The sequence below is a fragment of the Pseudorasbora parva genome, chromosome 4, assembly GCF_024679245.1.
Source record: "Pseudorasbora parva isolate DD20220531a chromosome 4, ASM2467924v1, whole genome shotgun sequence".
NCBI classification, from domain to species: Eukaryota; Metazoa; Chordata; class Actinopteri; order Cypriniformes; family Gobionidae; genus Pseudorasbora; species Pseudorasbora parva.
The window spans coordinates 41,881,689-41,909,530 of NC_090175.1; the positions used below are offsets into that span (position 1 = coordinate 41,881,689).

General features: G+C 37.2%; 1 protein-coding gene across 4 annotated transcripts in view; it reads right to left on the bottom strand.

Annotated features, from left to right (window-relative positions):
* Window positions 1-4,314: 4,314 nt before the first annotated feature.
* rnf38 (ring finger protein 38) overlaps window positions 4,315-27,842 on the bottom strand; it is a 46,346-nt gene continuing 22,818 nt past the window's right edge. Inside the window, exons 4-13 of one of the 4 annotated variants that reach the window (XM_067441844.1) lie at window positions 14,244-14,437; window positions 12,734-12,989; window positions 11,953-12,132; window positions 11,619-11,786; window positions 10,736-10,897; window positions 8,772-8,875; window positions 8,585-8,672; window positions 8,347-8,468; window positions 8,056-8,155; window positions 4,315-6,635 (exon numbers count right to left, since the gene is read on the bottom strand). In XM_067441844.1, coding sequence (XP_067297945.1) covers window positions 6,573-6,635; window positions 8,056-8,155; window positions 8,347-8,468; window positions 8,585-8,672; window positions 8,772-8,875; window positions 10,736-10,897; window positions 11,619-11,786; window positions 11,953-12,132; window positions 12,734-12,989; window positions 14,244-14,437 — 1,437 coding nt within the window. In that variant the 3' untranslated portion in view covers window positions 4,315-6,572. Of the gene's footprint in view, window positions 6,636-8,055; window positions 8,156-8,346; window positions 8,469-8,584; window positions 8,679-8,768; window positions 8,876-10,735; window positions 10,898-11,618; window positions 11,787-11,952; window positions 12,133-12,700; window positions 12,990-14,243; window positions 14,438-27,842 lie in introns of all 4 variants that reach the window. The other 3 variants (XM_067441843.1, XM_067441842.1, XM_067441841.1) reach the window with 3 other exon arrangements.

Sequence of the window (27,842 nt, forward strand, 5' to 3'; positions counted from 1 at the left end):
TAGCCAAGCCTGGTTGGTCTAGCCTATATTTGGCATTTTTCCTTCCCCGACATTATAAATGTCTTTGGTATTTTTGCCCCAAGCCCCGTTCAATTTCTGACCCTGGTCCATTGTGGCACTTTTGGAGTTGCATTTCTGTCAGACAAAAAAAAAAGTTCATTGTCTGTTGTCAATAGTGCAGTGAGGATGTATGAAGCACAGCTCACATTGAAGCCACTTTCAAACCAAACAGATTTCTGTTCTGTTAGTTAACACGTCCAGTCCACATGACCTGAACCCCGCTATGAAATTGCATCAACACGATGATTGTGCGGAGTCCTATTAAACTGAACAATAGTAAATGTGACTGCAGTGCAGTTTCTAAAAATTAAACAAAAAAAAAAATAGTATAGGCTAAAAATAAATATAAGTAAGAATGTCATTTGCAAACCCCAAAAATGTATTGAATTCTGAATTCTGAAATTATAAATACTGCTCAGGCAGAATTATTTCAGACGTTTAATACTTTAGACTGTAAAAAAAATATTCAAAAAATAATCCAACCTGGTTGGATTGCCTTAAAATTCTGAGTTCATTGAAATAAAAAAATAAAAAAGTTAATAATGAACATTTTTGAGAATTGACAACCTTTATTCAAATATTATTAAAAGATTTTGTCAGCATATTGGGTAATTGTGTGTGTTTTATTTGTGATGACGCAGTGAACCATGCCAAAATGAGCTATTTTCATGATTTATCACATTTTTATGTGATTCAGATACAATACTATTTTGAGTTTCTATTTATTAAACCAATTTCCTTTTTTGTATCAACTCAATTTTTTTAATTTCAATAAACTCAATTTTAAGGCAACCATGTTATTTACTTAAAGTTAAACCAACAAAAACATTTTACAGTGTAAGTGTTTGTTCAGAATGTTTGATAACTACAGCTCATTAGAGATGAGCCTGACAGCTAATTAAACATTTCTGAAAATTTAAGATTTTTGGCCTAGAAGTTCAAAGGTCAAAGTAAGCATAACTTAAATCCACTCTCGGTGCTGTTCAGTAAACTCAAGACGGGGAAGCAGAAGAAATAATAAGGCTTATAGACACCAGGGTTCAAGAATTTTGAAGCAGAATAAAAGTGGCCTTTGTGAATGAAGAGCCCACAGGCTGACAAGATCCTACATAACCTAAATATATATTGAGCTTGTAAAGCAGACCAGCTTGTCAGGCACAAATGAGGGAAGAAAAGAGCTAATGTTGGTCAAGAGAGTTTGAAAACCTCTGCCATGAATTCTTATGATAAAAGAAAAAAAGAAAAGAAAAGAAGAAGAAAAAAAAAATACAATGGCATTATTGTTAAAAGACCAAATCAGTCAGCCAGCACAGTTTTCTTTCTAATGTTGACATAATCAGTCAGGACAAAATGTTTGAAAGTGCATTCTTTTTCAGAAGCCCACAGCCACATCTGAGTCAGTGGTGGTTTTCTTTCCACTTTTTCAAGAGTTTCAAAATAACAATTGTAAGGCCTTATACATATAAATGAGCCTAAATGGTATATAATACATCTTAAGGTAATGAACACCTTAGTTTAGGGTCCAATCTTCACTATTAACTTGCTTATTAGCATGCATATTACTGGGATATTGGCTTTTTATTAGAACTTATAAAGCACACATGCTTTATTCTGCATATTCTACATCCCTTAATCATGCCCAATATCCACATAAACTTAACAGTGACACTTTACAGGTTCCATTAGTTAACATTAGTAAACTACGTACTATGAACTAGATGAACTCCACTTCTACAGCACTTTTTAATCTTTGTTAATGTTAATTTTAACATTTATTAATTTACATTAAAATCAAAAGCTGTATTTGTTAACATTAGTTAAATTCACTGTGAACCAGCATGAAATATAAATGAAGCTGTAGGCCTATTTTTATTAACTAGTGTTAACAAAGATTAAGAAATACAGTAACGAATGTAGGCATATTGCTCATGTTTAGGTAATGTAGTTAATATGAACTAATGTTAACTGATTAGAAGTTTAAGGCAAAAGTTGTAATTAGTTAATATCTTTTAAAAATGACTGGGATATTTCAACCCATGTCTGGGTCAAGTATATTCAAACAAACCCAAGGGTTTGGTTTCATTTTTAACCTTTTTTTTTTTAGAGTAGGCCTATAATAAAAATTAGACCCTTAATCAAAAGAAAATGCTAAGCCTTATACAACAGCACATATAGCTTACAAACAGTATACCTTTAGCCTTTTATAGTGATTTTTTTGTTGCCGTTATTAAACAAAATGCACCCTATTAAAATCCTGGGTTGTTTTAACCCATGTTTGGGTCAAATAAGGATAAACTCAAAAAACTGTATAGATTTTTTAGGCATTAATACATCCCACAGCACTGCAAATTAGTTTGTCTCCCTTATTTAAAAAGACACCTGTTTCAGATGTCCCCAGGACAAGAACCAGGACTGAAATATGAAATTCTTATATTGCATGACCTATAGGTGTCATTATTAGGCTGTATCCAGCGTTGGCTGCTTGGGAATACTGGCCTGTTCTGAGTCTATTTTTTCTCTCAGTCGCCATACGCCCCCTGCTGGAAGGATAATGTTTTGAATATTAAATTGCCAAAGTAGGCCGGATAAAATGAATGAGCGATATTATCCTAATGCTGCCCCCCTTTATTCCAAATTAATTTGACACAATATTTTTTATACAAACAAGCACATTTACAGATGTTTTATAATTTTATCCTTCCTTAATTGCTTAGCGCGGGTGAGATATTAAAGATGAAGATGAAAGGAACAGCTAGGAGAAAACAAGGACAACTACAGCGCGCGCGCGCACACACAAACACACACACAAAACATAATTAGGCGTCCTACCAGAAACCTTAGGCAACTCCAAACAGCTGCTGGCTTATTGCGCTTTGTTTATGACAGCGGATATTTGCACATAACGCTGCTGCTGCTATTTACACTAAGTTCAAATAGCAATATATTAAATTTACACCGAGTGAAGATAGCAGCATTTTCTTAGCGATATGCTATTGAAACTGAGTGAAAATAGTATATTTTTCACAATGTAAAAATAACAGTATTACAATAGTTAGAAGCTATTTATACTTTAAGTGTTTTTGCACCTCAGTATTGATTAGCCTACACTGTAGCTATGCAATAAGAAAATTATGCCATCTTTTTGGGCCTATATAGCCCTCCCTACACCAGACTCCAACTTGGAGGCTTTGTTTTGGCATCACAGATTGCAATGAGATTATACAATTTCTACAATTGAGAGCATTCAATTTGATTAAGTATAGGCTATCATTCATTTGCATTTCCATACTGTGTGAACATTTTTGCTTTATGTCTTTAGCTAATGGCTAATACATGTAGGCCTAGAGACAATGCAGTGGATTGGATTGCTCTAGAATCCTGACATTTCAAGGTTTAAACAATTGAGACGAGCCTTTATTTCGAGTAACAACGTTGCAGAAACAACCAGATACTTTGGCTTGGTGCAAATGAAATGCTGCTCAAAGCTGTCTTTAACGAGAATTAACAAACGTTTTGCAATTGTTGCATTGCTTATGCATAAATACATTTATACAGGATCAAAATCTCGGTATAAAGCCGTTTTAGCTTTTGTTGTTCAATCAAACACGATACCAGTGGCAATTGAGTAAATGTAATCATCTAGGCTTACAAATGAGTAGGATATTTATAAATGGTATGGGTGTTATTTTTGCATGTATAGGCCTAGATTACATCCTCATGACAAGTTAAAGGGATAATTCACCCAAAAAGCAACTTGTTTTTTCTCTTCTGTGGAAAAATTTAAATGTATGAACTGCTGTCTTTCCTTAAGTGAAAGTGGACTGTAATCAGGACAGAAAAGACCAATAAAAAAAGGGAAGAAATTCTTTGAATCCTGCTTTCACTCTTATTGTATGGAAAACAGCAGCTTGGACATACTGCCATGTTTCTTAAGTGTCCTGCGAAATAAATTCATACAGGATGTGAAAAACATGAGAGGGTGAGAGTCAATGACAATTTTCATTTTGTGGGGTGAAATATTAATTTAACCCAGCTGTAAGACTTGAACATGAGAATGAAGACAACAGAGAAATGATATAAGAATGGAAAAAAACTAAAGAACAGAAAAGTTCAAGGAAGAGAACATTATACATTTATTACTGAGCCACCGCTTGAAATCCAAAAGACTGGGAATCGGGGTCAGCGACAAAAATGTTTTTTGCACTACTAAGTAAAGCATTACTAGCAATATCTCATTAAAAAAATGTACAAATGTTTGTTAAAATTTTTTATATCAAGCCTTCAAATGATTTTGGTTACAGATATTATACATATGAAACTACAACATGTTAAATGATACAATTGTATTTTTAATGGAAAGAATTAAAACAACCAATAAACAAACGCAAGAGAATTCATAAGCTCTCTTATCGGTTTTGCAAAAGAATAAAGGGGGGGAAAACATAAATAGTCAAACTGAGGTAACTGCTATTGTACCAAGCAGGGAAAAAAATAAAACTCCTATAACACAGAATGAAAATGCTTAAGCAAGGTAATGCACATTTGTTGTTTGAAAAGAAATAAAGAATTCATAATTTTCTGGTCGTCATGAATTCGACTTATGACACTAAAGCGGACAACACTGGAGAATGGTTCAAAGGCATCTCTCATTAAGACACTGCAGGCTCTGAGACTACATCACAGAATTCATATGACACTTTCTACACCAGTCATAGAGCCTACATAATGCACGACAGAGGCGGTTATATCCATTCATAATAACAATGCATGACATAAAACGACCATACACATACAAAACACCCCTCTAGGTCATGACGCATCTCAGGCATTCATTATAAAGTAACGCACATGGCTATGAATGGCTATAACAGCCTTATGGAGGCTGTATGAATGGGTGCACTGGAAGGCAGTTTTAAAAAAGAACAGCTAACTGTATAGATAGGGCAGTGAGAGAGCAAAACGACAAATGAAAAGACGAAAACCGTTTGCTAAAACCAGGAGCCTTTGTGGATGAAGGGCAGGTACTTAAAACGCCGCAATTCGCAATGGGTCTGTGTGTGCTGCCCTCCCTTTCGTCCAGCAGAATCGGTGCATTTCCTTTTTAAAGAAGTGCAAATGCTACAATATAACCTCGGTCCTCTTTCGAAAAGGCACACACGTATCCATGAGACCATGATCACTGAATTAAGGTATATGAAAGCAAATAATGACCTAAATTCAAAATTAGAACTAATTTTGAGTTAACTGGCAAATTAAACTTCATTTTGGGCTTAAAAAGATGGAGAATCATTATTTTAAGAGATGCTAGACTTAAGGCAAAAACCAGGATTTAATTTGTGTCTACACAGCCACCAAACGATAAAAAAAATTACACTATGGTGCCTTAAGCGCTAAACGAAAAAGGTGGTGATTTGTATGCACAAATCAATCTTCAGGACTGGCTATGGATTAGGAATACATTTTTAATGGTTTAAACGGTTATTTTGTGGTTTTCAGATGTCGATAATATTTTAAAATGTGACGAACGGCAAAAAGAAAAAAAGTTTGCAGCAGGATATATCTAATAAGAACCTTGCGAACATTCCACTGCCCTTCCACACCAATCACGTCATGTCAGTGCGCATCCTCAGCCAATCCCAGACGAGAATAAAAGTGAGAGTGACAAGCCAGTGTTCTGTACCACACATATGGGATAAATAACAAACAACTGATTCTCTAATACACACACACACACTCTTTCACACAAAAGCGCAGACACACACACACACACCTCACAGTTTTCCAATTCTATAAAGATTGCTAAATCATAATTGAGCAAGACCCACCAAAAAGCCCCACTTTATGTATAGATAACATTTGAATCTTATGCAATCTTTTGTTCCATTTTTTTTTTGAAAAGACAATTTTTTTCCTATTAAAAAAAATTATGAATTTTGTAATTTGTCCCTCTATATTGATACATACATATTTATATATAGCTATATTTGTTGGTAAAATATAAAAGCCCATGCTCACAACATTAGCCTTCGTAAAGACCACCACACCACGGTGTACTCACATAGCCGGGAATGTTAGTGCACATACACACACACTCATTCACACAAGACTGCAACATACCAACACCCACCCCCAAAAGGGGAGAACTAAACTATATATATTTATATATATTAAAAAGAGAAAAAAACAAAACAATATCAGAACCAGAACATAACCAGAATGATAATATGAACCATAATCTTTGGACTTCCACTCAAAGAATTAGTGATCAAACAACCAAAGGAACGCGTGTGTGTGTGTGTGTGTGTGTGTGGGTGTGTGTGTGTCTCAGTTAGTTGGACATTCATAGATGAATATCAAACAATGATTTTGATCCAAGGTTCTCAAATCATTTGCAGCAGTCATCTGTGTGTGAGGAGTAACTTTGCGAGTTGAAGTTAATTGAATGTAACAGGGTAGGAGAATGACTGAAGTGTTTAGTGGTGTACATGTATGTGTGTGTTCGGTGTGCGGCGTCACTCGGAATCCCGCTGGACTTCAGAGGCATCTGCTCGGCAAATAGGACAGGTTCTGTTAGCCTAGAAGACAGAGGAGGACAGATTATCAAATTGCACAAGAAACGTATAGATCAGAAGTAAACTGGGGAAAAGCTGTAGTTACGCATGCCTATCTCTGCCTGAGGGTGCGGTCACACTAAAATCCCACGGGAAAAATAAAAGGTCTATCGACAATAGCGTTGTGAAGTATTAAGCACCCCTCACACAGATGTTGCTTTCAAACCAAGCAGCTTTCTGTTGGACAACACGGCAAAAAAACACACAGAAAATCAATGGAGTTTAAAAAATACGACCGATGGACCAATGACGAGGTTCAGGCGTTATTACGTTTATTTGTGGTGGACGAAATCCAGTGGGCTCTGGAAAGTCGCACATTGTCCACAATTTCACCGGATTAAAGGGATAGTTCACCTAAAATGAAAATTTGATGTTTATATGCTTACCCCCAGGGCATTCAAGATGAATGTGTCTTTGTTTCTCATATTCAACATCGGGTGCATTTGACCTCACTCACGAAGTGATGGCGCCCTTACGGCTTTTGAACAGTGTTGTATTTTAAGTAAAAAATTATATAAATAATGTTCGGTTTCTCACACAAACCGATCGTTTCGTGTCTTGAGACATCAATGTGTTGTCACGAGCCACAGGGTTTAATTTTAAGTTGTTTGTGCACATTTTTTTACTCTCATAGAATTACACCCCATTGACATGCATTATATGATTGGCACAGTGCAACGGTTTACAATGTGTGTTCTACTGAAGAAACAAAGACACCTACATCTTGGATGCACTGAGAGAAAGCAGACAAATATCAAATTAACATTTTTGGGTAAACTATTCATTTAATCTTCACAGAACTTTAGACTACGATGGAAACGCATAGAGAAAAAAGTTACATTTCAGTGGAAACGAGGCTTTAAAGATGGAAAAAAATGTTTTGTTAAAATACAATGCAAATCAATCACAAATGTAGCAATTTATCTCTTTTAAAATAAAAAAACTATTACAAATATATTTAAGAGCTTTTATATAAATGTATATAAGAGCTGACCCTCTTCTTTATATATATACATTTAAAAAAAACGTTGAATTCTAGCTTCATTCCTTTTTCATTCAGAACGATTACCAAACACAGATGGAGTAGATGGAATTCCTCAACACCCCTAATGCTTGCACAGTTCTGCAGCTCATCCTGGGTCCATATTTCACTAACATTAGATAGTTCTGTGTTTGGCCCGGGAAGCGTTCTCACACAAATAATGGAAAATTCCGTGTTTGCCGGATAAATAGTTAATATTGCGCAAGACAATATGGGCAATCGAGTTAAAAAGGTTTAGATCCAGTGAAATCATTCACATAATTTAAGGATATAACAACAATAACACCATTATTATTGTATAAATAAATAAAAATGAATGATTTAATTAGCAAGCTTGCTTACCTTGAGCCATTTATCGACACACTTGGCATGGAATTCGTGATTACAGGGCAGTACTCTCAACAGCTGACGAGACTCAAAATCACACATGCACACTACACACCTGAAGGAAAAGAGAAAGGACATAATGTCATTAATAAACAATTTCCAATATCATGATTTCATTCAAATGTATTTAAAAAAAACTAATTCAGTCGTGATTTTTTTTTCTTTTAGGAATACAAATATTCCATGTAGGTCATAAAGTAGTCCAATAACACTCAGTAAGTTTTAAAGCTTAGGTATTGTACTCACAAAGTCTGCTCAGACTGATGGTTGCTGGGGTTAAATCTGTAGGAAGGCAGCTGTTCGATATCGGCTTTCGTCAACCCTCTAGGCTTCGCTTCTCCAAGACGCTCGGCAAGATTTAGCAGAGCCTAGTCAAGCGTAAGAACAAATACGTATGTAAAATGGAATAAAGTATTCCAAAAATGTGACTGGTTTTCGAAAGGATTATTTATAAGCGTTTCTTGAGATATTTACAGACTCTCACCTCATAGTTCTCAACTTCTCCATCATCTACATCCAGCTCTAAGCTAATGGCGGGACCCACTGCGGTTGGCTGCACTGGAAGAACAGATCTGTACCACCAAAAAAACAAAAGAAAAAACAGGGACATTATTCTACAGCTCAGTGGCTCTCCGACACAACACTGATGTATGTTTGCATGTGTAACTCACAGGAAGTAGGGCAGCAGACTCGGGTGGTACGGAGGCGGAGGTACAGCCTGCTGAGAGCGGTAGCGTCTGCCTGTGATTCGCCGAGGCATGAAGTGGGGATACGGCTGGAGAGAACACATAGGAAAAACACAAAACCATTATTAGCTTGTTTATATTGTATTAGCTACATTTCACTGTCGGGCCAACAGCGAGCGTGTGTGCCAGGGCCAGTTGCGTTTCCACTGTCACTTATGGAGCTTGATTGGGCCAGCTTGGGGCTTCCTCTGGGCCACAGCCAGGGATTTTTGGCCCACCAAATACTTTGATCTAACGTGGGCCAACTGGGGCTTGAGGAGAGGTCATGAACAAAAGGCAGAGCTTATATAACTCAGGAGAGGGTCAACACTGCTGCTCATTTCCAATGTTTTCATATCAGGCTACCAGCTAACCTCAACATAAGACATTTGCAAAACAATTTTCAGCTCAAAACTCTCTTTCAGACACCAGCAAGCGTGTGGGGAGGAAAACAGCATCAGACAAATATATTTATGTGTAAATTTTAGCCACATCTAGTGGTGAGGTTGCGAATTGCAACCGATCACGCTTCTTTTTGAAGCACTTAGAGAAGCTACGGTGGCGACACGGGACAAAGATGTCATCTCAGACAGCACAGAGTAGCCAGCGCAGTTTGTCCGTTTAGCGCGACTTTACTGTAAGGGGACCCGCGATGTATGTAGATAGAAATGACTCATTCTAAGGTGATAAAAAACATAACGGTTCATTATGTCAGATCTTTATACACCACTGATACTTTATACAACACAGCTACTTATCAATAGCCACTAACCATTGTCATAATAAATAAACATATGATACCGTATTACTGCATCCACAAGTTTCATATATTACATATGATCTAGGGGTTGCACCAACTTTAATGCTCTGCCATGATGCTTTAAGCTTGACGTCGACTAGCCGCTGGCCCATTGAGGGTGCAACAGGATAAGCAATTTCCTAAAGCAGGCTGTTTTTAACAGTTAAAAATGACAAATAAATGCACAATCTGAGAGCTCTCCACAAGACATGATTATACCATCAGGAGAATGCACGCTTATTGTACACGCAAGTTAATTATCGCGCTAAACTAATGCGTGCTGCATTGCAACGCACACACATAGCCGATCACACATCACGCGGAGATCGCGCGCCTCACAAAACCATTCAGTAGCGCAGAAATGTATTGTCAACACTGTTCTGTGATTTATCAATAAAATAGCTTAGAAACTGAAAAGTTCTAGCAAATATTTCTTTATAACTAAAACTCACAGATTCACTGTTAGTAGAGAGACGCTGGCAGGTAGAATTAATTCACACACAATCACTTAATAATGCATTCATATAAATGTAATCTTTATTGTGCTTCTTTATCTGTATCTCATTCAGAAAGAGCAGAAATCTGTAAAGAACTGATACAAAAGCTGTTATGTAGGAGCAATAACCTTATGGGCACTCCTGTGTCATATGCCATAGCTGTCCTGTGCACATCCGTGAAAATCGAAGTTTGTGTCTTAGCTCAAGGTTCAGGCTTATTTGTTTACTAATGATATCATCAGCGGCTAGTCGACGTTGACTCGACTTCGACTTAAAAACATTGGAAGTCGTTATATGTCGTTACATATGTTCTCAATATTTTTCTGAACGTTTTAGCTCTTGGACTTATATGAAAAGCCCTAAAATGTAGTTGTTTTATACATTCCTTTGACCACAAATAAATGGAAACAGTAGGCTATTATGCGTCTCTTTTTATGTGAAATAATGATAAATACAGTATACAGTGAGATTGTTCTGCCGAGGCTGTGGGGTTACTGGCCCAACAGTAAAAACGCAGCTTGATTTTGGCCTCGCTGCTCGAGGCTACTGGCCCTGGCCAGCACGCTGTTAGCCCTGGACCAACCGGCTATTGTTAAAGCTTAAAAATCACTCACCACTCCAAAAAGCTCCTGGTGCAGAGGTTCATGGGAGAGGAACTGCAGCGGTGTGGAAGGGGGCAGAGGACTAGGATGGCCAGAGTGAGGATAATTAAACCCTCCACCTACCGACAGGTGATCCCCCAACAACTCCACCTCATTCTCTATCCTTTGCAGCGGCTATTCACAAACAAACAAAGGATTTATTAGTTTTCTGATTGTTATAATGTGTACCGTAAACAATACTTACTACTAATATTTTTAAATACTTTTACATTTCTTATTTTAGTTTGGTGTGGCAAAACTATAATTAAAAAAAAAAAAGACAAAAAAAATCGATACAAGAATTGTTTTTATTAAAAAACAAAAATTGTTTTATTAATAAACTTTTCTATTGATTGAAAATTAAATTACACTTAACACATTTATAATATTCTGTTTTAAATTTGTTCTTTTGAACATTCTATATTGATAAAATAATTCAGAAAAAACAAACAAATGATCACGGTTTCCACAAAATTATTAAGCAGCTCAACTGTTTTCCACATTAAAATTTAAAAAAATTATATTTTTCTTGAGCATCAAATCATTCTAACATATTAGAATGATTTCTAAAAGACACTGGAAACAATGGAGTAATGATACTGAAAAATCAGCTTTGCCATCACAAGAATAAATTACATTTAAAATATACAAGTTATATATATTTTAGATTGTAATAATATTTATTGTGTAATTATAATTATAAAATAATTGTGATCAACCAAATGTAGCCTTTGTGAGCATGATCATTTTTTCAAAAACACTTAAGAAAAGATACAAAGTACAAACCTACACTTTTGAATGGCAGCATAAATATATGCAAATATAAATTGTGTGGGCAATGTGATTGTATACTCACAGATCGAGACTGTTGTGTCTGGAAGGGTAAGAACTGTCCAGGAGTGGGGAGGTGGGGCGGATGATGTGACAGATGCGGAGGATGAAGCAGGAAGGGTGGATCACTGGAGAGAAGAGAAGGAAATGCGTACGGCACTGGCAAATGCTGTACCGAACATGCCGGCAACATCTGTAGGTCAAACAAACAGGAAAATTATTTCAGACCATTACAAATGGACATTACACTAGATTAAAACTGGAATGTAACAACTTCCTACCACTGGGGGGCAGCATATCCAAACAAATCAGATGAGCTCAAAAAAATTATTACTTTTCACACCCTGATATGTACTTACTGGAGGTGGTACGCTACAGATTGGATAGTGTTGCTGTCCGCTGAAGACCACAGAACAGGCAGGTACCTGCTGCTGTGAAGAGCATGCTGGGAGATGCTGTCCTGTACAGAGGGGAGCAGGTAGGCCATGCGGCGGCACTGGAGACACCGTATATGACACCGGCACCGTACCCTGAGGGAGCTAACACACATGCACAAACACAAAGAGTCCTTATTTTTGTTAAATGTCACAAATATGTTTGCATTATAAATCAACCATCCAAAAATGGCCAATTTAATAATGATAATGCTAGATAATATCCAGTATTTGCTTAAGTCGGGTCCAAGCCTCTACTTGTTTCAACTGAGAATCTTAACAGCTGTTTATGACCACCATTTATTCATATCATACATTTAAGCTAAGCTTTAAAAAAACTCAGTGTACGCTACAGTCGCTGGGCTCACCTGACCTAGCCACCAAAATGTTAACGATTCATAAAAGATGAATCACCAAATGAGATATCAGTATGGAGATAAAGGTTAGGATCATCATTTTTCGGTAGAACTACAGCCTACTATAAGTGTAAATTAGAACCGCTTGTTATTTGCTTTTGACATCTGATAAAGCGTTTGGACCCGGAAACTGAGACAAGTGGTGTCAGACTTAAACGGATGAGAAAAAAAAGTTATGATATAGGACATTACAGTCTGCTTAAAATTTTCAGTTGGAAACCACATTAGAGCACCTCTGGGCCCCGTTATGATCTCACCGAGACACTGAGCTCCTGCCTCAACCCTCTAACCTGCTCATGGAGGTCCATCACCATGGCGCCCTGCTGCGGCGGGTGCAATAACCGTGGCGAGAGTGTGGGAGGGTGAAAGGCCCGGGGCTCATCAAGGCCGGGTGGAGGGTGGGATGGTGGCTGGCCGTAGGGATGGAGAGAATGTGGGTGAGGAGGGTGGCGGTAATTTTCATCCTGCCCCCCACCTGGGGAACCATGAGGGGGATGGTGCCGTGATAGACGCTCTCGCCGGCCACGCTGGCGCCGCACTGGAGGACTGCGCAGAAAAAGGAATATTTATTTATAATGTCTGCACTGAATGTGTATATAAAAGACCCAAAATTTGGTAACAAAAAAAGTCTCCATTAGCATTCGCTAGATGTAATACATAGTGTTGGGGAGTAACTATTTACATGTAATTAGATTACATCATTTAATTACAAAATAAATGCAACTGTAATCAGTTACAGTTACTGAGAAACAAATATGTAATTAAAGGACAGTTACTTATGAAAACATTAATGATTACAAAGGGGGTTACATCTGTTTTCAGTAAAAAGCCAGGGTGTGTTGAATGTCTGCCATTTAAAGGCCGTTTAGTAAAGCGATGCTATTCTGAAGCTTTTGATTGGCTCTTGTTTGAATTTGCAGCGCACCACGTCTGCCAATTACATCAATCCACATTGCAGCTGGAAGCTTTAGGCTACAACCCGTCTGAGAGTTGCCACCATGGCAAGTGATAAAAATGTGCTGGAAAATAGAAAAGTAATCCAAAAGTAATCAAATGTAATCAGTTACATCACCTTAATAAAGTAATTGAAAAGTTCCAATACTTATTACATTTTAAAAAGGGCTACTTATAATCTGTAACTGGTTATAATTCCAAAGTAACCTTCCCAACAACTTTTATATTACTTTATAATATATGAATTAGCTGCACTAAAAGTTTATTAACTTATATTTTATTATTTGTTATATTAGGGTGAATTCAGGTTGATTGGGACACTTTTTGCTATTGAGATGACTAGGAAAATGTGTACCATTCAACCGGAATTCACCTCAGTCAACGATTAGCTACATTATTTATTTAGATTGAAAAAAATAAATTTGTACCTTCATGAATATTCACTAAATATAATAGGTTTATAATACATAGCATGTTTATTAAAAACAAATTGTGTTTAGGGATTGTGTTTTAATTGTTTTTTTATTATTATTAATATTAATAATATCATAATTATTAAAAACTACAAAAATAGCCCTTAGCATTTACTAAAATTATAAAAAACGATTATTATTAATTATTAAGTTATAATAGCCAGCTCTATTAATATTGATCATTGGGGCTTTCACCCCATTTTCTAGCATAGTAATTGATACAATTCACAACACAGTAATCCATTTTGAAGCTGCTTTGAAACAATGCACTATACAAACAAACCTGACAAATGTCACAGCACAGCATGAGCTGACAGCCAATCATGACAGCAATTATGACTAGCAGTCAACTAACACACAACAGCATACTTACCTGCGTCTGTGCCGTGCAGGTGTGTGGCAGCGCTCGGGGTGGTAGTGTGGGTGGGGATAGGGGTGCGGCCTGCGACTGGGTGGAAGCTCCCACGGTCTGATTGGTGGTGAGGGTGTGGAAGGAGGGGCCGAGGTAAACTCCAATACAGACTGCTGGGAAAGACGCTGTCTCTTTGGACTAGGAGAATCATCCGTCTGAAGGAAAACACACAGTAAAATCACTCATTAACTCATCTACAATTACAAACCACACAAACCAAACTGCTCCTTTACGCTTGGTACTAGTTTTTTGATGCATTTATAGGAGTTCACCAAAAAAAGTGTTAAAATGTCACAAGAATAATTTTTTTACCACAAAAATTCCTCACTATAATGATAATCCATGACTGGATTTTTTACATATCCTAGTGCCCAATGAGAGCACAAACAGCTATTGTGTCTTGCGGCATTTCCTGTCAATGATATCACTGCCTCTGTTGCCTAAGGCAGTGTGAGGTCACTTCCTGAAAGTTTGAGGAAACCCATGGCTTGTTGCTCAACACGCTCAGCCGGTGTTAGTCAAACACATTCATCTCCAAGTCAGCCGTCTCCTCTAAGACATGGAGAAACATGCAGCGACACATGAGTCAGTATGTGTAACAAAGGCTTGAACATGCAGGAATATCTGAACACATCATATCAGCTTCATCTAGCACTCGCCTTTTACTGGAAGTCAACACACACACACACGCACGCTTACTCATGACTAGACACACACACACACACACACACAACGAGCTGGTCAAAACCTGGGCATACTCCGTTTGGAAGAGTCATAGTTTAACAAGGGGTGAGATCAGAAAAGGGAAGATTGACTTTCTTAAGCACTTTCGGGTGACTAACAAGTTACTCAGACAAACTTTCAAACACAAACCCACACACATCTCTGTAAGGTTTCAACATGCAAACTAGAGGAACGTCTTAAAAGATCACACGTGTGACTTTGGCGAGAACTACACAAGACATGCAAACAAGCAGTTGGACAGTGTATACACACACACACACACACACACACACACACACACACACACACACACACTCTTGGGTGGTAAAGTGAGCTCACAAAACAGGGTTAAGCCAAGTGTGGAGATACAGAGCAGCCGCTGACACCGGGGAAGGCTTGAGTGTGCGTGTGCGTGTGTGAGGGAGAAATCAGTAACAGGAAACAGCTGGGGAGCAGGCTAGACTTATCTGCATACGGATTTGAGTCAGGTTTGTTTGAATGTCTCTTGAAACAGATACACCATCTATTCCCCCTCATCTTATTTTCCATGAGGTAAAAATCTCACTTCGATCTGTATAGTCTTCCAGCAGACACTCTTTTACATCTCAACGTCTGAGTCAGCCTGATCCCATTCAAAACAATAACATCAACCTACAGTATGCAGCGTTCACACCGTTTCACACACAAAATGTGATATGAACTCTTTTTTTATCTTTTGTGACTTCATCGTTTTCCGTCTTATCTATTATCATGCCAGAAATGATGTGCCATGCGTGTACCAGAACTGCCAACCCATGTCTCTGACAATATTACACAAAAGGAAAATATTAAACGATTAAATAAGGGACACCTTTTAATTATTGATCCTGACGCATCTTATCAGGAGAACAGTGTACATTTTGATTTTGCTGAAAAATGCCTCTACATTTATGATTCATTTCTATATAAAATAATATATAGATAGTGATATTTCATGTATGTTGTATTTAAAAAAAAATAGAAAAACACTTATACAGAAAATATGCATTAAATTAAATCAAAGGTGACAGTAAAGATACGATTTATTAATTTTACAAAAATTTATATTTTAAATAAATGCTGAAAAAAAGGATCAGTTTCCGCCAAATATTAAGCAGCACAACAGTTTCAATATTGATAAGAAATGTGTCTTGAGCGCCAACTTGGCATATAAGAATGATTTCTGAAAATTTGGCATCAGATGGATAAATTACTTTTTAAAATCTATTCATAAAAAAAAACAGTAACATCTAGATATTAGAGTTTTTACTACATTTTTATCAAATAAATGCAGCATATACAATCTTACTGACTACAAACTTGAACGGTAGTATAGAAATCTAAAACAAAAACTATTATTTACTGATGAAGAGTTTTGGTGTTGATATTTAATCTCACAAGTTATACTTCAACTTTGTTAGCTTAAATATTTTTAAATCATAAAAACATCACTGAATAGTGGAAAAAAATATATAATAAAATAGTGAAAAAAAAATTTCTCCTCCACACATTCATACTACAAATCTACTACTAATCAAAACTGCCTTCCAAAACTACTAGATTCCAGTGCTACTACACTACACTCGGGATGATTGAATCATTTACAAAAAAACATTAATCCCATGGCTCTGAATTCTTCAAGGGAAATTCATTTTATATACGGACACATTGATTTACTAGAGCAGGGTCTTGGAAAGTTAAAGATGTCATTTTCAGCACAGCTATGGAAGTTTTCACAGCCTTGTTCTAAAATTGGATATTAAAACTACAAGCGTGTTGAAATGCCTCTCCTGTTCTGACGGCCATATGGTCACACTGTCGGCCTGCATGACAACTTTATAATGAACATTCTGCTTCTTTCCACTGTGGTCTGACTACACTGAAAGACTTTAAGAAACAGTCTCAACAATTACACAGCTGGCCTTTAGCTTTATGAAAGTGCAATTCTTGGACTTGAGGATTTTGAACATTCTTGGGACAATTTTTTTTTTTTACCATGATATGCATGTATGTCAGGGGCTGTTAATCCATTTTAAAAAATCATGAATAATCTCTATTTTTCATAGTTAATGCATTCAGCTCACTTCACACATTTCAGAGTTCAGACAAAGGAACACGTCAAGAGAATGAACTCCTAATAGTCATTCCTCAGTCCTAAAAGGTTTCTTCAGAGCCATGAGAGGAGGGCAGGGAAGAGGAAGGTGAAGGGAAGGATGAGAAACTAGGGCTGTAAGGGGGGAGTGGATGGATGGGAGGCAGAGATGGGGGGGAGGACAGGAGTGATGCCTCCGGGGGCAGCAGGGTGGGGCTCAGAGGGGGAAAGTGCAGGACTGAAAATGATGAACTATGAACAGCGCCTGGAACACAGCCTCGGGATATTTAAACTAGAGATGGGCATTTTCCCAAAATATTGTATTCGAATATTTGGGCTCATAAAAATCGAATATTCGAATATTCGTTTATTTAAATTAGGTATTTTGAGAAAATGAGAGATGTTTCTTTCTTTTTTTCTCTAAACATGTCGTCACCATTTCTGAACAAGCTTATGATTAGGCAATGTACACAACACGCTTACGTTATATCTTAAGGTTTTTAAAACATTAAACAGTGTGTAAAAAAATGCCTAAAGAACAAAAGCATTATAAGCTCAAGGAGCACGAGCGCAGAGCGCGTCAGTTAGCGTGACGTATACACACACACACACACACACACACACACAAACGTCAATAGGCTATAGCCTACCGACCTGAGTGTGCGTGTGTTTGATATGGCTGATGTGTTTACTTTGTATTGTTTCACATTTTCATGTAGGGATAAACTATAATATTATTGGATTATGATATTATTCTCGGGTGAGAAAATGCGCCACTGACAGGCGTTGCGGAGACAAAGATATCGGTTAAGTGAAGAACCTTGTATTTTCTGTTCATAAACCCTCAAAGAACTTTAAAGGAAGCATTTGTCTCGAGATCATTTTGCTATCATAAGTTATCTCACTCGCACTCGGGGTAACTTAGCTACAGATGAGCTTACCTGCACTCCTGAGCAGTGATCGCTCATTCCACTGGTGTTTGGATTTCATGTGATTCTCGTTTGTGGTGGTGATATCATTATAACTCAGTTTCAGTAATTGATTTCATCAAAAGTAACTCCATTTTGTGCATTTTCATCATAGTGCAAACAGCATTTTCAATTTTCATCGAAGTAACGTTAATTCCAAACATTGCGAGGCAGACGACGACATTGTGAGCAAATGCACTTAAATTATTAACCTGCTCCACAACGCCACCCAGTGGATTGAGATATAACTGCGAGATTTAGAGGGATTTCTCATGGATGCACTGTGTAGCCAGTTGCTTGTGACTTTTTATTTTATGTCATCCTACTTTTATTATTTTATTTTACCTTAACTTATTTGTGTTGAAATAAATATTTTTGTAAATGTTTTAACTTCATCACAACTTAATGTTACCCTTTCATTGTTATTTATGTTTAATTTTCAATGGTTCCAGTCGGGAGTTCCTACCAATTGTTGTAGGTGGGGCCTTAATTAGTGGCGCACCTTAGGATGCGTTATCCGCTTCCCCTTTAAGCGTTCGCGCTCAGTCTGACTGAATGCAGCGGGGGAAGTGCGGAGTGAGACAGTAGGCCTTCCAGTGTGTGTGTTTTCTAATTTTGCTCCAACCTAGTTTTTCTTTAAAGTAAATAAATGCACGTCCTTCATCTCATCCATGTTTGGCTGTCCTTCTGTCCTGAGGGTACCACTTGATATCTGCTACAACTGCATTTACTGCCAGCCAATTAACAAATTAAAATTCGAATAGTATTTTTAGTTTTCGAATGTTAATTACAGATCGAATATTCGACTATTCGAATATTCGTGCACACCCCTAATTTAAACACAACCATCCGAAATCAGCAACTGTCTATACACACACACACACACACACACACACACACACACACGGTTCACTATCTTTGTGGGGACTCTCCATAGACGTAATGGTTTTTATACTGTACAAACTGTACATGCTATCCCCTTACACTGCCCCTGCCCCTAAACATACCCATCACAGGAAACATTCTGCATTTTTACTTTAATTTTTTTATTTTTTATAAATCCATTTACATTGTAATACACACGCACGCACAAAATGTTAAATAGTATTACTGGTATAATAATAATAATAATAATAATACAAAGACCAGGGAACAGGAAAAATACATTTATAAATTTTATTTTTTATGTAAATGAATATGTAAAAGATTAATTGACTAAATATGTAAATGTTTTAATAATAACAACATTATTATTATCATTATTTTTATTATTTATTTATTTATTTAGACCAACCCTAACATGATATTATATATATATATATATATATATATATATATATATATATATATATATATATATATATATATATATATATATATATATATATATATATATATATATATATATATATAATTAGAATAATACATAATTGCAATGAATCATTTGTAAATAGACTAACCCTAACATATAGTATTAAATGTGTATTATATATTAATTATTAGTCATTTTTAATTATTATAGACTAGCCATAATATTACAACTATATATATAATTACATTTATTATAACTTATTAAAAACACAGCTATGTATGTGTGCATGTGCGTGTGTGTGTGTGTGTGTGTGTGTGTGTGTGTGTGTGTGTGTGTGTGTGTGTAAGGCGTTTAAGAACAAACAAAACAAAATGCACAAATGCAGGTAAAGGCACAGGATTACACTACTTCAGGACAAAGCCAACCAGCCATCAAGCTACACGGCGCAAACACACACACATACACACAGACACAGACACACACATCCGTCTAAACCCAGTCAGACAGGTCCATTAGTATGAAACATTAATGTGGCCGTACATCCGTGTTTGGGGGAAATGGGTGGGTGGGTGGGTGAGGGGTACGGAGAACTAAATCTGAACATGCGTGTGGACTTAACATGTTAGGAGAAGATAAGCAAGAACTTTTAACATACTCTGTGGTCTCACATTTTGACCTTATTTATTGTAGCGGAGCATAAAATAGTCCTTAGTGCCACACAAGTATGAGAGAGCTCAACATCCTGCTTAAAAACTACAGCTCCAGGACCCGCCATCACATGCTCAGCAAATACCAAGCCCTCTCTGCCTGGGGGGCCGCACTATCTTCAGGGAATAACCACTGCTATTGTGAGGGAGCTTGGCAAAGTGCTGAACACCCAGCCACTATATCCATGCGATCTGAGAGCAGTCAGCACTGCAGTGGATAACTAGGGCTGGGAATCATAAGGGATTTACAGATTCTGGTTCTGATACCAATTCAGTTTAAAAATTCTATATTTGAGGAGCAGTCATGTAAAAGCTGATTAAATCAATGGCAGGCTAACTCAACTAAGCCACTAAAAATGAACATGATTGCAAAATAGCTTATACTAGCACTGATAGATTTGGAGAAAATGATTTGACTTCCGATTTGAAACTCCAGGGCTGCATCCGAAAGCTTAAGCAGCTGACATGTCGCCTTATGTACCTCGCAAAACTGATTTCAGACAGGCTTCTAAGGCAGCGTAATGATTTAATGATCTACAACAAAGAGCGAGCGTTGATGATAACCAAGCAAATATCTGAATTAATAAAATAGTAATTTCATGCTTCAAATGATATCAAATGACGTTGGTACAAAACTTGCCGCAACTTTCAGACGCCGTCTTTATATTTTAGCTAAACTTGCACTCAATGGAACGCACAGGATAGTGGGATATCAAAAGGCCGAGAAGTGTTCATCTATGCTGCCTTTAAAAAAATTGAACGAACACATAAAAACTAACACATGAATGAATGAATAACGATATCTCAGAATACAGGAAGATGATGGTATTTTGGAATGCATCCTCTGAACAAATTATGATTTTTATTATTGCTACTAACACTACTATACATTTAAAAAAAAAAAGGAAAATCAAAAATAACTTAAAAAAAATCCACAAAGAAGGTTTGGGTCAGGAATATTAAAGGTGTCATGAACTGGCTTTTTTTATATTTTATACTGTTGTCTAAGGTCAATTTATGACATTTGTGTGGTTTTTACATTCAAAACATCATAACTAATAAGTAATAGGCTATGTTCTACACTGGTTTTGAGGCTCTCTCCTGAATGCTCGATTTTGATGGGCATGCCGCACTGGATAGTTGGAAGTAAACGCCCATGGCTAGGATTGGAGAAGATTTGCATATTTAATGAGCTCCAGCCGCCCTGTCAGTTTACGTGAGGGACAGATTGTTTTGAAATAATTCTCTGGAATAATTCTCTGACGAGGCTCCGTCTCAAAACTTATTTATCAAACAAACACAATGATTTCTCTCATCCACCAGTGATTGATTTTTTTATTTATTATTTGGCCTAGCCGATCGGTGGATATAAGCACGAACCACAACACGTGTGCGCGCGCTCCTCAAGCAAAACAGAGATCAAGAAATGAATGTTATTTCACTATTTAAGATTCACCGGCCTGCCGACGTGCTTACGTTTTGGTAGCCCATCTGGAAAACACAATAGCCCTGGGACTTTGGGCTTAGGGAGCCCTGGGAGACTGAACCCGAATCGCAATGAACCAACAAATAAAGGATTCTCCAGCCTGTGACATGGTGGTATGCTCTGTTAGACACATACTCATAATCAGTACGATCTGTAACAATGCAATACTATCACATATAAAAAAAACATGTTTTACTAACATAGGTGTGCTGCACCATTCCTGTCGTATCAAATATAGATGCACAGCATTGTGTTTTAATCTCAATATGTGTGTAAATCCAGCTCGACTTCTGTCGTGTTTACAAACGATTATCTTACTATCTTCATCGTGTTTATTGCTTGTTAACGCGATCAGTGGGCAGGGCTACAGAAGCAGCACACATAGAGGCGTCCTTGATTTGAGAGCCTCGGTTTCTGGGCCTAGTGTCTATAAAAGCTTTTCTTTTACTAACAAGGAAGTTTTCAGCTCTGAAACTTACAGAATATTCTTATATAATAATAACTAATAATAACATAATAACTCAAATAGTATAGGGACAGATTAAAACAAGGGGAAATATGCATGTTAGTGACTCACGTTTTTATTTTTTTATTATTCCCTTATGGAAAAAAATATTAGATTTTAATTTTTATGCCCTAAAAAATAACCTAAATATAAAACTGAATGTCTGATCATGCTTTGATTAAAATTTGAGGACGATTCTCTCAAAAATGTAGCTTCTGTAAGCTTTTATGTCAAAAAAGACTGGGCGTCCTTTTAAGTCCAATTATATTAGAACATTTGTGTAATAGTAAAGAGTAGTTTTTATTCAAATAAATCTGCAATAAACTGCTAATTATAATGCATTTGCAGGCCCTGATAACTAAAACAACTATTTACAGAATTTACAAGTGTTAAAAAACTCATTTAGTTGATAAAAACAGTCTCTTATTTAGTCTGCGCGTTGTGTGTAAGTATGTGTGCTTACACTGGCAGGCGCTGGATACGATGAATGAATACTGTGGAGACGACGCTAAGTAACAGCTAAGTAAGCATGAGGTATTCACCAATGCTTCTTACGACATCTCTTACAGAAACTACGCAAAATATTGTCTTTTGATTCGTTACTACATCCATCAATCAAATCTATGCTGGCTATGCATTGGCTAGGCATTGACTGGCCTATCCAACAAAGGACCGGCGAGTTTGACTGACAGATGTATCACCCAGTGACGAGCTCCCTTTCTATTTATGTGTCCTAGTCAGCTTTTGATTGAAGGAGAGAGACCTGGGAGGGTTTAATATGACCGGAACAGTCCACAGTACAGGGGAGATTGTCAAAATAAGGCTTACAATCGCTATTTCATTGAAAATGGACATGATTGATTACTCTTAACACAAAACGCTTATGCAAACAACGGAGGATTTTTAGTTTTTTCCCCTTATTTTTTCGTTGTTTTGGATTAAAAGTGGGATGCATTTTGAAGAGTGGACTCTTACACAGACACGTATGCTGTTGTTTCGTGGATTCGTCCGATCTGATCTGAACGTCAGGAGATGAAAGATGAGTACCGCGTTCATTATGCTAATGTTTAAATAGCCACTGCTTTAGCATTTAATTTAACCCTTTCCTCTCTGGTGTATTAATTGCAAAAACGAGTTCAGAACATGAATCTTGAGTGTTTTAGCTTTCAAATGATGCATAGTTTGTGATAGTTGATTAAACAGTTTGTATAAAACAAAAGTAATTATAAGTAGAGACACGCCCACTTGCGTCAGACGCCCCGCCCACGATCCGGTGCGGATTAAGAAGTTAAAATTCTCACAAATATTTTCTAACCCGTGGATTTTTTACAACGGGTTAATTGTGTTGCAATAGCTTACACACAGCACAAGGAAGCTTGATTTCGAATGGTAAATTGAATTTAAAAAGACGAGTAAACAGTAATAAAAATAAGAACAAAAACAGATTACAAACAATAGCACAAATAAATACAATAGAATAAAATATACCAATGAAATAGACTGCTTTATTTTTTCAGGTAGGTCTCACATTCAGGTAAAAAAAATTAATAAAAAAAACACAAAGTATTTAAATTTAAAAATGACATTGGAAAATGTTCTTTGTAAAAAAAAAAAAAAAAGCAGCCTACAGATAAAACCATTAAAGTAACACAAGTTGATCAGTCAAGAGCAGTGTGATCGTTTGTCTTTTTGTAGTTTGAATAACAAATAACTGCTATCCCTTTAATACCTAATACGCATGCATGGATCCTAAACACTGTTCCTGTTACTCATTCTTCCTTAACTGTTTACGACTGTGTTTACGTAAATACTTCAAGAAGTGCACTGAGAATTTTTTGAAGTGTATTTGACCAATAATAAGCTGGAAAAAGCAGCAAATGTTTGCACTTGCATATCAGAGGGGGCTTTATTATGGTATGTGTGTTCACTTCAGATGTGAGCGCGAAATCTGCAGGGATTAATAGAATTATGTGCAATCCCGCACAAAATTCACACACTAACACTAACGCTATCATGGGGGAAAATCCAGCAGAACGTGCGTTCACTGTGTTCAGAGGATTAACCGGGCTGAATGAGAATATGCGGGTGCGTATCAACTCGCTGTCGGTCGGAGTAGAGCGCAGCTGGTATCGATACTGTAGAAACTGAGTATCGTATCGTTTTAGATATTTCAGTATCGAAATTTTTGACAACCCTAGTTGCACCGTGCCGACCCAGGCTTTTTAAAAGTAAAATAAATCCACACTTTAGACCGCCGCTTACCGTATCTCACGGCTGCAAGAACAAGTGGACGCGGCAAGCACTTCCGTAAATCAGGTGGTCCCTATAGAAACCAAAACTTGCGCATTTGAAACCGATGATCGGAATCGAAAACTAATTTTCTAAACGGTTCCAATGGCAGTGTTATTTTTTCCAAGTTGCCCAACCCCATAGCACTCGACTGCTTTGTGAAATACTCTTAAGAGCCAAGATTTTAATATTTTGTGTATATGGACCCAGATCATTAACCACTACACTAAAACTATCTGAATGCAATGTTTTTAGTCATAAAACTACTGCAATACAAATTTAATTGCTAAAAGCTATAAAACTGTACCAGAATTTCCCTCGGCCAACTCTTAACTACTAAAAATTCCCAAGGTTTAAATTATTTTTAATTTGTCAGGTAAAAATATCAACATGTACATGTTCACAATTGGGTAGGGGTGATAGTTGACAGCTGAATAAATAAATATTTAATTACTGTTGTTGTTTAGCTAAACAGTCAGCTCAGCTGTCCCCATGCCACTGTGACCCATTAACAATACTAGTATAATATTGATTCAATAAAAAGCTGGGTCAAATATGGAGAAAAAAATATTAATAACTGTTGGGCTTGTCCACATTTGACCCAAACATGGGTTGAATCAACCCCACGTGCACATTTACACGCTCTCAATAACAGATACATCTGGAGGGTAAATATGAAAGTACTGATATGCACTACTTTGCTAGGCACAGACATCACGAGATGCCGTATTTTCCAACCTCCCGAAACAACAATCAGCAGGAGATTCCACATCCTCACATGCCTAACCGAAGCACTGCTTTGATGTGAGAATCCACAATGTGCTTCTGTTTCAGTGTAATACTTTAATATTTAATAGGCTGAGTCTATAGAGTCCTTGCGCTGGGTGACTGCTCTTCAAACGCTGGGACTTTATGAAAGTGCTCCGGATAAGCGGGTCCCCCTCATCTCCTCCTCCGTCTCATTATTTTCCAGCCTTTCATTTCTCCTCCCTCTTTTCCTCCCTCTGACAGGCAAACCCATTTGAGGCCGCCTTTACATTCTACACCATAGAGAGCTTGTTTCTGCCTGTGCGGAGGCCTAGGAATGGACACACACACGTCTCAGTTTCAGCACTCTATATTCAGGACCTCCCAAGAGCCAACACGTCCCGTTCTGCTGCTCATATAGACGGCCAGCAGCGAGCACAAAGCTTTCAAAACGGCACCACACACCCCAAATATGCTTTGTTTAGTTCTGAACAGTCAGCACACACAGGATGAGACGCAGTTACCCACGGGCCCAAACACACTCTTCTGTTCTGTGTGTGTGTGCTCTCTCTCTCTCTCTCTCTCTCTCTCTCTCTCTCTCTCTCTCTCAGACATTTGTCAAAAACAGGAAACAGTAAGGGTTGTTGGCCTGGTTTCGTTTCTGCCACTAAGCAAATGCATTAAAGTTTTTTTTTTTATAGGGCAAAAATCCTCTCAGAAATACGGACTACCTTCCCTTAGTATCATTGGCCATAACTCAGTCTCTCGCTCGCACAAACACAGCCCCATCGGTCTTTTTCCACTCCCTTCATTTCGACAGCCATCCATTTCTAAGCCACTGTTCCCCTCTCTCCATGTCCCACAGCTGGAGGTGAAATCATTAGTGCCCCCACTCCCCCTTTCCATGCTTTCCTTTCCCTCTCTCTCATCATCCCTCCTTCCTCTCCAGTCGCCCGCTCACATTCCTCCCCCTCCCTCACAAGGCCAGGTCCGCCCCCAGAGGCCATTGCGGCCAATCACAGTGCTGCAGTCAGCTAGCACTCCTCCTCCCTTTGCCTGTAAACACTGTGGAGTAAAACTGGGCAGGAACTGCCTTTTGTTTTTTGCACCATATACTCTCCCTCTCGCTCGATTTCAAAAGGCCAGCAATGACAGAATGTCACATTTCCCAACACTTGTAAAAGAACAGTTCTCTGAATGTATGCTGCTCAATATTGAGTTTCTGAAGATTAAACCGCCTTGCAAAATAAGCCAAATACAGTGACCCCAAATAGTATTTGGACACTTACAGCTGATGTGTAACGGAAAAATATTTTCTCTCTTAAAATGCAAAGACTAAGCAATCCATTTTTGTTGATTTCCCCCCAAAATGACTGCAAAACAACGCTGTTTTTATCTGTAGTTTATAAAATGTTTCATATTCATTCATAATATACCAATATTAAAATCAACTACATTACAATTCAAAAGTTTGGGGCCAGTACAATATTTAAATGTCCTTGAAAGAAGTCTCACAAAGATGCATTTATTTGATCAAACATACAGTACAGAAATGTTCTATATTGCAAAATATTCTGAAATGCAGTTTACTCCTGTGAAGGCAAAGCTGCATTTTCAGCATCATTACTACAGTCTTCAGTGTCACATGACCCTACATAAATCATTCTAATATGCTGATTTGATGCTTAAGAAACATTTCGTATTAAGGCTGAAGACAGTTTTGCTGCTCAATATTTTTGTAGAAACAGGGAAACATTGTTTCAGGATTCTTTTTTCAGCATTTACAACCTTTTATATTATAAACTTGTATTATTTACTGCCACTTTTGATCAATTTAACACATTCATGTTGAATAAAAGTAATAATTTCCTTAAGTTTATTTTCAAACCCAATTCCAAAGAAACATTTCATGCATATTTTATAGAATAATACTGACAAAAGTTTAACTTTACATTGTTGTATGAACCATTACCAGTAAGGAACTACGCTGATTTCTATCTCATGAGCCTAAAATACAACACAACAAGTTAGAACCAGTATGTGTTTGAATCACTAAAAAGAACCGACTCAAAGTCCCCGATATACTTCAAGCGAAATCGAAGAACTAACTGATGTGACGTCATTTCGAACTAAATCAGGAGTTACCAAAGCTAACTTTACAGAAAAGTCTGATACGCTGGTAAACACCTTTGTACTCTCAATGGTGCGTGGCAATTGCATAATATGTAGGTGTGCACAGAGGCTCCGCTTTCTTTCACGTGGAAATCTTTTCTGGTTCATTTCTCCTGTTCATTCCATCGAGTTCAGATGTTGAGAGTAAAAACATGAACAAACTGGAGAGACGCTTTATAGTAGAAAAGTGTATTTCATGCTCAATATGGTGAAGCTGCTTGATATTAAGCAATCAAATGTATAAAGTGATATAAATAAATGTGATGTCACTTAAGTAAAGTATCCATGCTGCTTTGATCAGATGCTTTTCTTATGCTTTATTTAAAAATTCTTGCTGTTTTCTCAATTTTGCTATGCGTTTGTTTAGTTATTGAGAGAAAAGTGCGCAGAACATATTTACATGTTTATCTAAACGCCACTCTCAGCAAGATTGGCGGCGTTAGATGTTCCATAACAGTATAATCGCCGCTCATGCATTTCAAACTTCATTTTACTCCTAAACAAATGAAAAAGAACTTTGTCTTGAGTATATCGAGTCCTT